Here is a 14,090-nt window from a genome sequence, read left to right on the forward strand (position 1 = left end):
CCTGCGCACTTGGTTTTTGTCATGGGCTGAATTGATGATTTCTACCTTTCTATTGGCTATTTTGTGCAGCCATCACATGTACAGACAAATTCATACTCATGCCTCATACTCACGCATCTTACACCTCCAGAAACACTTGATTAAAACACACTAAAAACAATTCTTTAATCGCTTTTTTGGCAGATACAGATGCAGCATTTACTTGAAACGGTCGCCCAGAGACATGCTTTACCCTGCTGCTACCACTAACCATTTACTGTTGCACTAGTGCTTGCTTTTTTTGCTGTTTCTTTATTTTATTTTATTTCATTTTATTTTACTTTTTCTATATTTTTCTGTGTTCATTGTAATCATGACCTCTCGCTGTTTTAATTTCAGATTTGCATATCCACTTCCACTCCTTCCTCATTTGCATACAGCAAGAATGGCGAGCGGGCATCCCACAGAAAAATTCAGTTTCATGTATCAACCAGACACGCACAAGAGGTACGGGGCACGCATGCACACACACTTACACATTCACTTTCATATGCCCGTGTTCCTAATGGCCAGGTAAGTTAAAGATAATTGAAGTGTCGACGTCTTTTCCTCTGTACGACGGGGGAAAAAACGGCTTACAGGATGTGCAGAATACACGGCTTTGTTACGAGGCACCTTCACCCTACCTGAATTCATTCTTTGCCGCTCCTTTGTTCAGTTCTGCTGTGGAAACATGGGCAGTAATTTTTTACCTGCCTTTGTTGGTGCAGTTGTTGAAAATGAAGCAAATTTGACAAAGCACACAGGAGACAGAGATCTTCTTTCTTTTTCTTTCTTTCTTTATTTATGGATCCATACCTTCTTGTGCTTTTCTGTCAGTACTTGTGGTTTTTGTTAGTCCAACAGTCTGTGTTTTTGAGTACATTCGTTTATTGATCCTATTTGAAGGGTCGATGATTCACAGGGCTTTATTTTATTTATACCCTTTTTTTTGCATGCTTGCAGAATCTGTAAGCTGAATGTGGTTTAAACAGTTTGAGGGATTAATGTGTGCTAGATGATGATGATGCAGATTTTTTTTCAGTGACCAATAGCTTAGCTGTCGTGGCCCTCTGTTTTCCTTTTACGCTCTGTTAACCCTCTCCCTTCATGTACTCCCACTTTCTGTCTTTCTTAGTAAGAACAGGTTAGCTTCAGCCATGAATCCAGTCTACAGTCCTGTTCAGCCTGGCACCCCATACGGAAATCCCAAGAACATGGCCTTTGCAGGTAAGACCGATGTACAAGACAGCAAAGACATATCCAAGAAACGGATTGATCATTTTCATTACATCAAATGCATTTTAACGCCAAATATTAGAAGGTGCAGGTTAATAAATGTTTGGTAATAAAATGGTAGGCCCATAAATTAGAGTTTGGGACCGAAGACTACATCCATGATTGCTAGTTTGCCTCAGAGGGAGAATTTATTTAAAGGCACTAGAATCTGCAGAAGAGTCGTATTTTGAGCAACATAGAGGTTCTGCAGTGAAAGAGAAAGTTTACAGAAATGGTTCACAAAAATCCAAATTATTTAGTAGATAAAATAGTAAAGTAATGGGGTTGTGTAAGAAGCAAGGTTGAGGAGATAGGACAAAGGAAGGCAGGAGATAAAAGACAGTTGAAGATTAGGAACATCATTTCTGGAGTTGGGCGAGAACAGCATTGTTTCCCTGCCAGAAACAGCAGGATTTATAGGTTTGGACGAACTTTATGGTGGCTGGTCAGGTAGCACTGGAAGCCTCCTTCCTATTTTTAGAGGAGAAAATCTCCTTCCTTTTCATAAGAGCCGGCTTTTCATTCCAGCGTCAACCACACGCTGCCATGAAATCAGATGAAGTCGGATCACACCTTCAAAAAACTAGTTGTGAGAAACTGCAGCTGTCACATACGAGTCTGCAAAAGCTGATCAGCTCGCCTAGCCAATTGTAAAGTGCATATCTTTGGGTTAGGAGAGTTTTTAAGTTAGTCTTTAAGTAAGTTACATTTTAAAATCCCCAGGTTGCTGTGTAAGCTTAGTCTTGGTGTTGTTGACGCAGATGCTCATTCTCTCTGTACACATGGATGCCAGTGCTGGCCTTTAGTTAAGCTATCCAAGCAGAAAATTGAATACAAAAGAACTACATACAAAAGCACACTGTTTTCCATTTCCGTTACATCCTGCTGAAGATTCACCGACCTTGAAAAACCCTACAGGTCATGTTCTGAGAGGTTCAGGGTAACTCGAGTCGAGCGATTGGATGCTTAAGCACCATTTCATTGAGTAAAAAACAAAAAACTACCATTTCTGATGCGTTCTTCAAGCTGTGTCTTATACGAAAATTGGTACACAGTAGGAATGGGCGATATTTTACCGTTCGGAAGGAAGGAAGGAAGGAAGGAAGGAAGGAAGGAAGGAAGGAAGGAAGGAAGGAAGGAAGGAAGGAAGGAAGGAAGGAAGGAAGGAAGGAAGGAAGGAAGGAAGGAAGGAAGGAAGGAAGGAAGGAAGGAAGGAAGGAAGGAAGGAAGGAAGGAAGGAAGGAAGGAAGGAAGGAAGGAAGGAAGGAAGGAAGGAAGGAAGGAAGGAAGGAAGGAAGGAAGGAAGGAAGGAAGGAAGGAAGGAAGGAAGGAAGGAAGGAAGGAAGGAAGGAAGGAAGGAAGGAAGGAAGGAAGGAAGGAAGGAAGGAAGGAAGGAAGGAAGGAAGGAAGGAAGGAAGGAAGGAAGGAAGGAAGGAAGGAAGGAAGGAAGGAAGGAAGGAAGGAAGGAAGGAAGGAAGGAAGGAAGGAAGGAAGGAAGGAAGGAAGGAAGGAAGGAAGGAAGGAAGGAAGGAAGGAAGGAAGGAAGGAAGGAAGGAAGGAAGGAAGGAAGGAAGGAAGGAAGGAAGGAAGGAAGGAAGGAAGGAAGGAAGGAAGGAAGGAAGGAAGGAAGGAAGGAAGGAAGGAAGGAAGGAAGGAAGGAAGGAAGGAAGGAAGGAAGGAAGGAAGGAAGGAAGGAAGGAAGGAAGGAAGGAAGGAAGGAAGGAAGGAAGGAAGGAAGGAAGGAAGGAAGGAAGGAAGGAAGGAAGGAAGGAAGGAAGGAAGGAAGGAAGGAAGGAAGGAAGGAAGGAAGGAAGGAAGGAGAGAGAGAATTGGTATTTTTTTTATCGTTATTGTGATAAATGCCAGAAATTATCGTCATACATTTTTTAGTCCATACCGCCCATCCCTAGTACACGGTTCATCACACAATCAATGATTAGTTCATCATGACATGATGTTAGTTGATCCCATATGTAGCTAACTGCTACAGAATGTGTTTGCAGTCTAGTCATAAATACCACAAGCTGATCATCCACCAGCATCCCCAGACCTTTTCCCTAAAAGGGAAAAGACTTGACAGCTTTTAAGCACAATCCCATTTTTGTAGGGGAGTATTTTAACCTTTACCCTGTGTAACTCAGTTTGAAGAAGCAAGAGGATGAAAAGCCAAGGGTTCTGAGATGAAATAGGATTACATTAGTGAGCAGATGTTTTACTCACAACTTGGATCTATACCAGGCTGAAGTTATTTTGCCACAGTGCTGCTTGATAGTTGAGCAGCTGTTAATTATTACCAGTTTGGAGCTATTTTTCCTTATTTCTCCCCGAGTCAGAGTTCATCACAGTGTGCTGGTGCAGTGATCAGCACTGCTGCCGCACAGCCAGAAGTTTCCAGTTCAGACACCGGGTGGTATTCTCCCCATGCTTGTGTGGGTTACGTTGATAATTATTTTCATCCCTGAATTCTTTCGTTTCTAAGTGACTTGATCAGTTTAGTTGGATAATGTAAAATGTTTTCCCAGAGCTGAGAGCAACATGCTCACGTTGCCATTTTTATCTTAAAAATACATTTTATTAATCCAGAATGCAAAAAAAATCAAAGCAGGAGGAGAAATCACTCTGAATGAATCAGTTCTTGACAAGTTGTTCAATCCTGTAGTGCACAGTTGCCATTTCCCTCTGCAATGTCTGCAGATATTTGAGGACTCTCTTTGCAGACTGTGAATCAGCTTTCAGTAGCTAAATGTAGATTCAGCAGAGTCTGGGCTGCAGAACAGATAATCTGGGAGACTTTCTGACCATAATAACAAACAGTGAGAGCATCACTTCTCTCTATTTTTTTCCTTTTCTGCTTGTTGTCTTCCTCCTTTGTTTTTCATTCTTTGAACTCCTAGCAACACCAGAGGGTGTGTGCGTGTGCACGTGCGCGCGTGCGTGCGTGCGTGTGCGCGCCTGCCTGGATTGCTAATGTTTTTGAATTTAATCTCCTCCCACAGCATATTGGCAGGTGTGTCTTGTCTGCCAAATTGGTGCTTGTAAGATTCTCTCAGCCGACTGTGTTATTGGTGCAGACATTTTTCTAATGAGCGCCATCTGTGCACATCCTGCCTCACCTTTTTCTGCGTGTGTGTGTGTAGTTGTTGGTTGTCCCGCCTGCTCCTTAAGCTATGGTTTGTAACATTTAGTGTCTCACCTGTTACCCTCTTCCAGGCTATCCAGGAGGTTATCCTGCCACGGCTCCTACCTATACACCCAACCTTTATCAAACAGGCAGTCCTGGATATCCACCAGGTGAGAGGAAACACACGAACACAAACTATTCAGTGTCTTTATGATGTGTACATACAAGTAAGATGCATTATATACAAGAACGTTATCATTTTTACTTATGAGCTACAGAAAGATGTTTGCCTTTTTTCCCTCTTGTTTAAGTAGATCTTGGTACTATGAAACATCAACAGTGAATGCAGTATTTTTCCTCTAATGCCTGGAATAGCATTTACACTTTACAGCCCTATATTAGAGAGCGTTTGGGCACCAGGAAAAATGTAATCTGTAAAAAAAAAAAAAAAAAAGGGGGGGGGTGGGGGCATTCTTTTATTTACTTTGACATGGTTGCAGACAGAATAAATCCAATATATTTCTCCCTTTTTTCTTCATTATCTATATTCTATTTGTTCATATACATCCATTTTTGCAATTCAGGACTGCAAAGTTTTCCTTATAGTTGGTGCAATGGCAATTAAGTGATAGGAAGGAGGTGAAATAAAAAGAAATGTTTTCTTAACCAGATGATGTAAACAGAGGATCATGATGATTTGGTACAAAAGCAATAATGAAAGTCAGAAACTTTCCATGTCATCAAATATATAACAAAATTAATGTACTGCTACTTTTTAAATGTTCTGAAACAATATGGCAATACTACAACATTATCACAGTTGTATTGACCCACTATGTTTATAACATGGAATTTAAATGTATTAAGAATAGTTTTCAGAAATCTACTGCTGAGTAGTAACTCCCCATGGTGGAGAGCAGCTGAATAATGTACTGATGGGAAATGAATATCTGTACTTAGCTTAAGTCAGGCCTACAATGTGTTGATTGAATTACTTGCTGACATTTTAATTTTATGTCAAATAGATCCATTACGGCTGCTGCTCCGTATCATTGCCTAGTGATGCATTAACGTTACGCATTTGTTATGCACACTTAACCTAAGCAAATAGTTTCCCTACATACTTAATAATTGTCCAAGTCATGGGTGGGTTTACAGCTTGGTCATAGATCAAACATTGCTGCAAAAACTGAAGTATCGTTTCCATTACTCATGTATACAGAAGGTAGATTAAAACATCAAGGCAATATGGATTAAGTGGTGTTCTCAGCCCAGAGGCGTTAATGGTGGAGGAGTGGGAAGCTGGCCAGTAACATCTGGCTGTAAAGCAGCAGATGCATCTCAGGGCTCCAGACTAACTTTTTTCACTAGGAGCACAGTAGCCCCTAACTGAAAATTTTTAGGGGCACAATCAGAAATTTTAGGAGCGCACATCGTTTATCGACACGCTAACCACATTTTTTTATTTCTACTACATTTCAGTGTATTAGTAATACGTATTTCATAATAGATTCATGAATTACCACAATGTGCTGTTTCACATGCAGTGTTACATTTTATTGTGCACTTTTAAAGATGCCGCAACATAAAGTAAACTGACAGCACCATTGCTGTCATTATATATTAAAAAAACATACATTCACATGATAAAAAAGTGCTTGGTAACAAAGTGCTTAGTAACCTTTCAGCCATGAATTTAACTGTTAAACACAGTACTTAACAAATGTACAAATATTGGGGGTACTGGCCAATAACATTTCCCTACTTGTGTCTTTACTAAAACCCTGGACTTACACCAGTTGACCAAATTCACTGCCTTCACTCAAATAACTAAGGATCTTACCAAGAAATATTCTTATTTCTAACCTAAAAATGCCATTACACCTGATAACACACATCACTAAAAGGTAAGGTGTTTTTCCCACGTGTTAAAATGTAACTTTCATTTGCGTCAAGCAAATTTTAAGTTCTAGTTACGTTTTAAGTTAGAGTTTTGGCAGTGTTCAAAATAAAATGATGAGACCTGCTGTATTGGAGCACATTTTCTTTTTTTTTTTTTTTTCTTTACCGGGTGAAGGCTGATTTATGGTTCCGCGTTACAACAACGCAGAGCCTACGCGTCGATTTAAGGCGGAACCATAATTCAGGCGGGGAACGTATCGGAGAACAACCAGAAGAATATAGAGTGGATTAAAAATAAAAGTTAAGCACTGAGCTACATGTGTCTCCCGTCTGGGCCATTGCAGACTCATTGCCTGAGCATGATGTTACTAAAACCAAACATACCCGCCACCTCTTTCTTCTAACTATGTGCGCGCCGCGGCGGCGGTGTCGCATTAAATGTGGTCCGGGCGTAATACCTGCTTTGAGCTGGTGAAATTAAACGAAAAAAAATAAATAAATAAATAGATCCCCCGACTCATTCCCTTTCACACTCATTAGCCTGCAAATTTGCGGGTTCATTGACGCACCCCTTCCACGTTTAACGTGTAAAAAAAAAAAAAAAAAAAAAAAAAACACTGGCAAATTTAATGGTCGCACGTGTGCGAGTGGACATGAAATTCAGTCGCACATACTCAAATTTTGGTCGCAAAATGCGAGCATTTGGTCGCAGTCTGGAGCCCTGCATCTGCTGGGCTTCTCTTCCTGCTCCCTAAAGCAGATGTGTTGTGGTTGTAGATCTGATCAGGACATTTCAGTCTTGCTGTCAATCAGTCTTTTTCATACCGTCAGATTTTTGCAATTAATTGGACATGTAGGATTTCTGACCCAGGACATTTTTGAGTACTATTATTGGCAGTTTTAGGAGGCTGCAGAGGGGTGAGCTAGTAATACTACTTGTAGTAAAGGTACCGTACTGACCCAAATATAAGAGACGTTTTTGTTTTGTCCTATAGTCAGGGCAGTGTTTCCGCTAGAAAAAATTGGCACCGGACAATGTGACCGGCAGGGTTTCAATTTACCGGACAAATGTTTGAAATTCCGGTCACATAGGATATATGAATTTATTGAGGTTAAAAATAAATCATATGCAGTAGTATGATATCAATGCAAGTCATTTAATAGTATTTTTATTGAAAAACAGGGTATTTAAAATAAAATAAGTCCCGTCAATTGACTCGCGAGCGTAACTTCAAAAAATAAATAAATATTGCAGAAGCTTGCGCGTAACCTACGGCGTAAGGTACGCGGCGACGCGTACCTTACGCCGTAGGCTCTGCGTCGGTGCGACGCGGAACCATAAATCAACGCACACGTGGATGTCGGCGCGCAGCTCCGCTTCCTCCCGGCTCCCGGCACCGAGGCTCGGCGTGTCCCTCCGCGGTACTCCCGGGGACTCTAGTCCCGCAGCACCAGTGAGTATTTTCACCGGACATTTTGACCGGAGAGATTATAAAATACCGGACTTCGGCATATTTTACCGGACAAAGTCCGGCAATTACCGGACAACGGAAACCCTGAGTCAGGGTCTAAACTTTTAATCACAACGATCCTTACATCCACAAGCCTGAATGTGCTCTTGACAATTGGAGCTTTAACATAACATCATAACAGCTCGAGAGAGTTTGAGATGCGGACGAAAAAAACATGACGTCCCGAACAAGCAGGTCATACGTAGAGCGAGTGAGGAAAGAAATGAGATAAAGTTTCGATGGTAATTTGTTTTAATGATGGTCATAGAGGCTAGGCTAAAGAGTTGCCAAACATAAGTCCAGGCATAAACTGTGTAATCCACGGCAGTAAGAAGTCTCAAAGACTCCCTTAAAACACTGTAATTTAATAAAACAAACAAAGGAGACTGAGGTGGAGTATGTTTGAGCATGTCTGGGAAGGGAAAACACACAACAACAAGAGGATCATTTGAGCCATTGGGCTACTCACTTGAAAGCCATAGAAACTGCTAGAGTTGAACACACCCGTCATCTAGGGTTTTTCAAACCATGGGACTGTTGAGGACCACGTTTCTGAGTCCAGCAGCCTCCCACATGGTCCTTTCATGATAAGCTGTATGTACATTTCACCGGTTACGCCTTGTTCAAACACTTTCTTCTTTTAAAAAAAGAAGAAAAAAAGAAAACAAAGCTTAGACAGTGAAACTCCCTTCCAGTTTTACATTCGTTGTTATTTAATACTTTTTAACACATACAGACATTGTCATTTTGACCTGCTTTGTCATCATTACTCTTTAATTTATCAAAAATAACTTGTGTATTGATTTTTAAAAAAGGGTGGGGGGGTCATCTGATATTTGAGTCAAGATGGAATAAATGTAAGGAAGAGAACTTCAACTGTATTAAATATGGGACTGTTAAATTATATTTGAATTGTTTTCCATTCAAAAAACTTTTATGTATCTCCCTGGGGGTAATTTTGGGACATATGTTTTTGGGAAAGCTTTCATGATTATATTTCACTATAAAGGTGAAAATGGCTGCTTTAATTGTTTCCTGTCCTCGTAAATGTTTGTTACAAAGGCAGTAGAGGGGGGTTTTGGATTTCATTTGTGCTGCTCCTGAAGCTGCCTCCCCTCGTTTCCTCCCCGAGTTTGGTTTTTATCTTTTGGAAGTCAAACAAAATATTAGCTCTGCTTTGGCAAAGCTTTGTCTGCTTTGTTCCAACAGAAACCTGAACCTCTTTGTTGAGGCTGCATCATTGTTGTTGTTACTTCCCTGCAAGTTTCTTTGTCTGCATTCCACACAGCTTAAAATTATGTCATTTAAATGACTAGATTTTTATTAAATATCCTGCGGACGAAGTGAAACACGCGGAGAAACTCAGCTGTAGCCTGATCAGAAACGTGTCTTGGTCGATATTTCTCAAGGCCATTGACTGGCTGTTTTCTATCAGCAGGGCTTTTGTGTATTTGTCACACACCATTGTCCTCTGCTACCCTGCATGCATGTTAGAGCAGAGAATGACTGCATGAGCATGTGTGCGCACATTTACTCTCTCTCTCTCTGACTCACACACACACACACACACACACACACACACACACACACACACACACACACACACACACACACACACACACACACAAGCATGCAGACTTTTGGCCACAGAGCCGCTCCAGCATCTCTTTGTTCCCTCGTCCTTGTGTGAGAGAAGGGCTTTCAGCAGCTCTGTGGCAGCGGCAGCTAGCTCCTAGCTTGTTTGACCTTCAGTCTCCTCCAAGTGGCCGCTCGGCAGTACTGCAGCCCAGAGGACAGAGCACGTGTAGGCAATAGTCAGAGCCAGATGTCTTCACAGTCTTCCAGCTTCACACTTTTCCTCAATTATGTTCTGGTAAAGGTGGATGCTGTGTGGAAGTGTATGTTTAAATCTTTCTCTGGTTCTCTGCTGCTCTACGGTTCATATTCCATCATACATTTTTAATGTACTTAATTAATGATAACTACACAGCTTCTCTCCCCTTTTCCATGTAAAGTGCAGATATAGTGTAACAGGCTCAAGGTTATGTCTGTATTATAAAGCTTTTTCATGGGGGGCAGATGTGGTTTTGCTGTTTCTTAGGCTGAAATCCCCTTGAAAGATGACCCAAGTCCCCATCTGCTGGACTTAAAGGGAAATGCAAAAATTAAAACACAGATAACTCCTTCATTGATATGACTTTTTGGGTTTGTTTTGGGTTTTTTTTTTTAAGCTCACTTGGCTACTATTTTCTCCACAACCTAAGTGTAGGTATTACATAGAACAAATGTGTCTTATTGCATCATCTTTGTCCGTCAAACAGGAGAAACGCAGTACCTAACTATTAGCTGGTGGTTTTTGTTCACATGATATTCAGCTTATCAACTCTGAATTTGTATTTTCAAACATAGAGAAAGGATGGCTTGTAGTTGGGTTAAAGAAGCTTTTAATAGCTTGCAACAAAATTAGTTGGATTCCTGGAAGAGAGGAATTCCTTGTAGTGAAGAGCTGTAGATAATAATCACCTGACTCTGCAGTTCCACTCAGGTCCCCAGCGTGTTTCAGTGTCTGATCTGCAGTTAAATTGTTCTCTCTCAGGACTTGAAGAATAAAATAAAAAGCATAAACCTCAGGCTTAAAACACAAAATGGATGCCACTTCACCGGATGTAAAAACAAGCAAATGGCTATCAGGTTTCCCATATCTAATTTAAAATGCCAGTAACAAACCAAGTCGCCCAAAAACACAAAGTAATATTTGTGCTTAAATAATCTAATTTAAGAGTTGCTTAGCTGATATATTAAATTTTTGTTTGTGTTTTGTGTCTTTTGTGTTTCTAGGATATACTGCAGCGGGAACCCCGTACAAAGTGCCCCCCACTCAGTCAAATGGAGCCCCTCCTCCCTACACCCCCAGCCCCTCCCCATACCAGACAGCTATGTACCCCATCCGCAGTGCCTACCCTCAGCAGAACATTTATGCACAGGTAAGGTTATGACAAGCAGCCTGTCCTGGCGCTGCAGATATTTCACTGTCATGGCTTTGTGTTGCCTGGTTGACAATATGACATTACTGTGTAATAAGGGGAAGTCATTTCACAAGTCTGACACCAGACATTATGCAGTCTGTGCAAAAGTTTGAGCATATGTCTCCTGAATTTCAGCTTTGAACTAATTGCTGACAAAAAGGAAATTGAACATGAGGTGGTTTCTGTTTTGGGGTTCAGAAGATGAAGGTTGTAATTATCTTACGTACCAAGAGCCTGAAAAATCTTACCAAATAAAAAATTTGAAGGGGAATTATTGCGTGTCAACTGTGTTTACTGTGTGTCCAGACGTGTCCACAGTTTAAAGGGGACCTATTATGAAAAACACGTTTTCTCTTGCTTTAACATATATAAAGGGGTCTCCCCTCAGTCTGCCAACTCAGAGAAGGAGGAAAGCAACCAAATTTTGCAGTGTCTGTACATCGGATGAGCCATCCAGTCTGATGTGGCCTCTACGAGCCTGAATTTCTAATTTATATAGAAAAAACAATTTAGTTAGTTGGTTAGTTTGTTAGTGATTTATTCCGAACATGCAAATGATATATAACGTAAATATGAACAAGTAAAACAGAAATAATAATACAAAATGGCCGATCAAGACAATTTTACAAAACAAAACAAAATAAAACAAAAAAACAGCACAGTAATTTCACTTGCATGTCCGAAAAGGGGTGGGAAGAAGTATAACTTATTTAATCCCGCCCCTTCTCCATAAAATATTAACAATATTTATTTATGTCCTTTTTATTTTTACATTACTCTTTTCTTAATTATATATAAATATATACACACACACACACACACACACACACACACACACACACACACACACATACTGTACGTACATAATATACATATACACACAAACATACAAGTACACATACATACATACATACATACATACATACATACACACACATACACTCTTTTTTCGTTATATTTCTTAATTGTGCTGACAACATATAAATAAATAATAATTAACAAAAGAAAAAAAATATATATATATGTGTGTATATATATATATATATATATATATATATATATACATATATATATATATACATACACATACATACATACATACACATAAACAATGAACACATGGTGACAGTCAATAACCCTCATCCCTGTACCTTGTGAAAAATATTTTTCTATACGTGTTTTTGAAATGATTTATGTTTGAACATTCCTTGTGCTCCTCCCTCAACCTATTCCACAATTTGACACCACACACTGATATACTAAAACATCTTCTAGTGGTGTGCACTCTCTGAGTTTTGAAATTAAAACTACCCCTTAAATTATAACCCCCTTCCCTTACAGTGAATAATTTCAGAATATTGTATATAAACAATCAAAAGCTTGTTTTTAAGACATTCAAGGCCTGTTTTAAAATAGACATTAAATGCCATAATGGGTCCCCTTTAAGCTCTGGTGTGTGTGTTCTCCTCACAGGGAGCATACTATACCCAACCGGTGTATGCGGCTCAGCCACATGTGATCCATCACACCACTGTGGTGCAGCCCAACAGCATCCCCTCCACAGCCCTCTATCCTGCCCCCGTCCCCGTTCCTGCCCCGCGCAACAACGGCATGGCTGCCATGGGGATGGTAGCCGGGACAACCATGGCCATGAGTGCAGGTTGGACAGTTATTTCTTCCTTGTTCTTTTAAAGCAATTGGTTATTATTTCTTGCCTGTCATCTCTACTTTTGTCAATTTGTTTACTTATGCTTGAATTAGGGTTGCCACCTTTCAGAAATAGAAATAAGGGACGCCCCGATTTCAGCAACGCAGACCCCAAAAAAGGGACATCCCCAAAACTTCTAAACTGCATAGAAATGTATTTATTTTATATGAAAAAACTAAATGCTTTGATTTAAAGTTTAAAGTGCTTTAATAGCATTTAACTTGCATGACTGTACAGACATCCAACCATACTAGCATCTGAAATACCATCCTATGATGTGTACGTCCATCAGCCCAGATGTAGAATATAACCTACAGGTGAAGGTTGGAACATTAGAATATGGTGTAAAAGTTCATTTATTTCAATAATTCAACTAGAATATGGTGTAAAAGTTCATTTATTTCAATAATTCAACTAGAATATGGTGTAAAAGTTCATTTATTTCAATAATTCAACTAGAATATGGTGTAAAAGTTAATTTATTTCAATAATTCACCTAGAATATGGTGTAAAAGTTCATTTATTTCAATAATTCAACTAGAATATGGTGTAAAAGTTAATTTATTTCAATAATTCACCTAGAATATGGTGTAAAAGTTCATTTATTTCAATAATTCAACTAGAATATGGTGTAAAAGTTAATTTATTTCAATAATTCACCTAGAATATGGTGTAAAAGTTAATTTATTTCAATAATTCAACTTAAAAGGTGAAACTAATATATTACATAGTCTCATTACACGCAAAGCAAGATATGTTGAACCTTTATTTGTTATTATTTTGACGATTGAATTGTTTATTGATTTCATAATATAGAGATTTTTTCATTTGGGGTTTTCATAAACTGTGATTCATAATCACCAAAATTATAACAAATAAAGGCTTGAAATATCTCACTTTGAATGTAGTGGGAAATAATATATTTGTTTCACCTTTAGTTGAATTTACTAAGAATAAAGTTTTGCAATATATTCAAATTTTCCGACCTTCACCTGTATATTATGACATCAATAAATAAGAGCATAATATATGTCTGTATTGGTTCAATACGGAATGCAACTTTTAATTCCCAATTACGGAACAATTCCGTATTTTAAGGGACTGGTGGCAAGCCTAGCTTGAATGGTAAAGGGAGTATTTTAGGGAGGTTTAAAGTGTTGGTTTGTCATGGGGATCATTGAACTCATGCACCTGGAGTATCTGGTTTGTGATGGATGGTATTTGTATAATACATAGGGACTCTGTTGACAACGCCCCAGCACCCTCCAATTGGAGCACACCCGGTTACTGTGCCAACCTACAGGCCCCAAGGGACACCTGGTTACAGCTACGTACCGCCCCACTGGTAGAGCTCACCCATCACGTGAGTGTCCTCCCTCCTGCCACTTTGAGATGTTCCTCCCCACCCCAGTCTTCCATCTGTTCCCTGCTCCTTCCTCCCTCATTCCGTTTTCATTCCTCCCTTTGTTCCCCTGTCTCTCTTGACTTGAACAAACTGTGCAGCCTCACATTTGCTTTCCCTGTTT

The 14,090-nt window shown here is 39.7% G+C and overlaps 1 protein-coding gene across 2 annotated transcripts in view; it reads left to right on the forward strand.

The window, feature by feature from the left end:
- Window positions 1–14,090, forward strand: part of fam168a (family with sequence similarity 168 member A) — a 41,259-nt gene that overhangs the window by 22,029 nt on the left and 5,140 nt on the right. Inside the window, exons 2-7 of one of the 2 annotated variants that reach the window (XM_061719254.1) lie at window positions 379–486; window positions 1,157–1,248; window positions 4,507–4,587; window positions 10,669–10,814; window positions 12,330–12,516; window positions 13,801–13,927. In XM_061719254.1, coding sequence (XP_061575238.1) covers window positions 425–486; window positions 1,157–1,248; window positions 4,507–4,587; window positions 10,669–10,814; window positions 12,330–12,516; window positions 13,801–13,913 — 681 coding nt within the window. In that variant the 5' untranslated portion in view covers window positions 379–424 and the 3' untranslated portion in view covers window positions 13,914–13,927. The remainder of the gene's footprint in view (window positions 1–378; window positions 487–1,156; window positions 1,249–4,506; window positions 4,588–10,668; window positions 10,815–12,329; window positions 12,517–13,800; window positions 13,928–14,090) is intronic. The other variant, XM_061719256.1, reaches the window with a different exon arrangement.

The sequence above is a fragment of the Cololabis saira genome, chromosome 4, assembly GCF_033807715.1.
Source record: "Cololabis saira isolate AMF1-May2022 chromosome 4, fColSai1.1, whole genome shotgun sequence".
NCBI classification, from domain to species: Eukaryota; Metazoa; Chordata; class Actinopteri; order Beloniformes; family Belonidae; genus Cololabis; species Cololabis saira.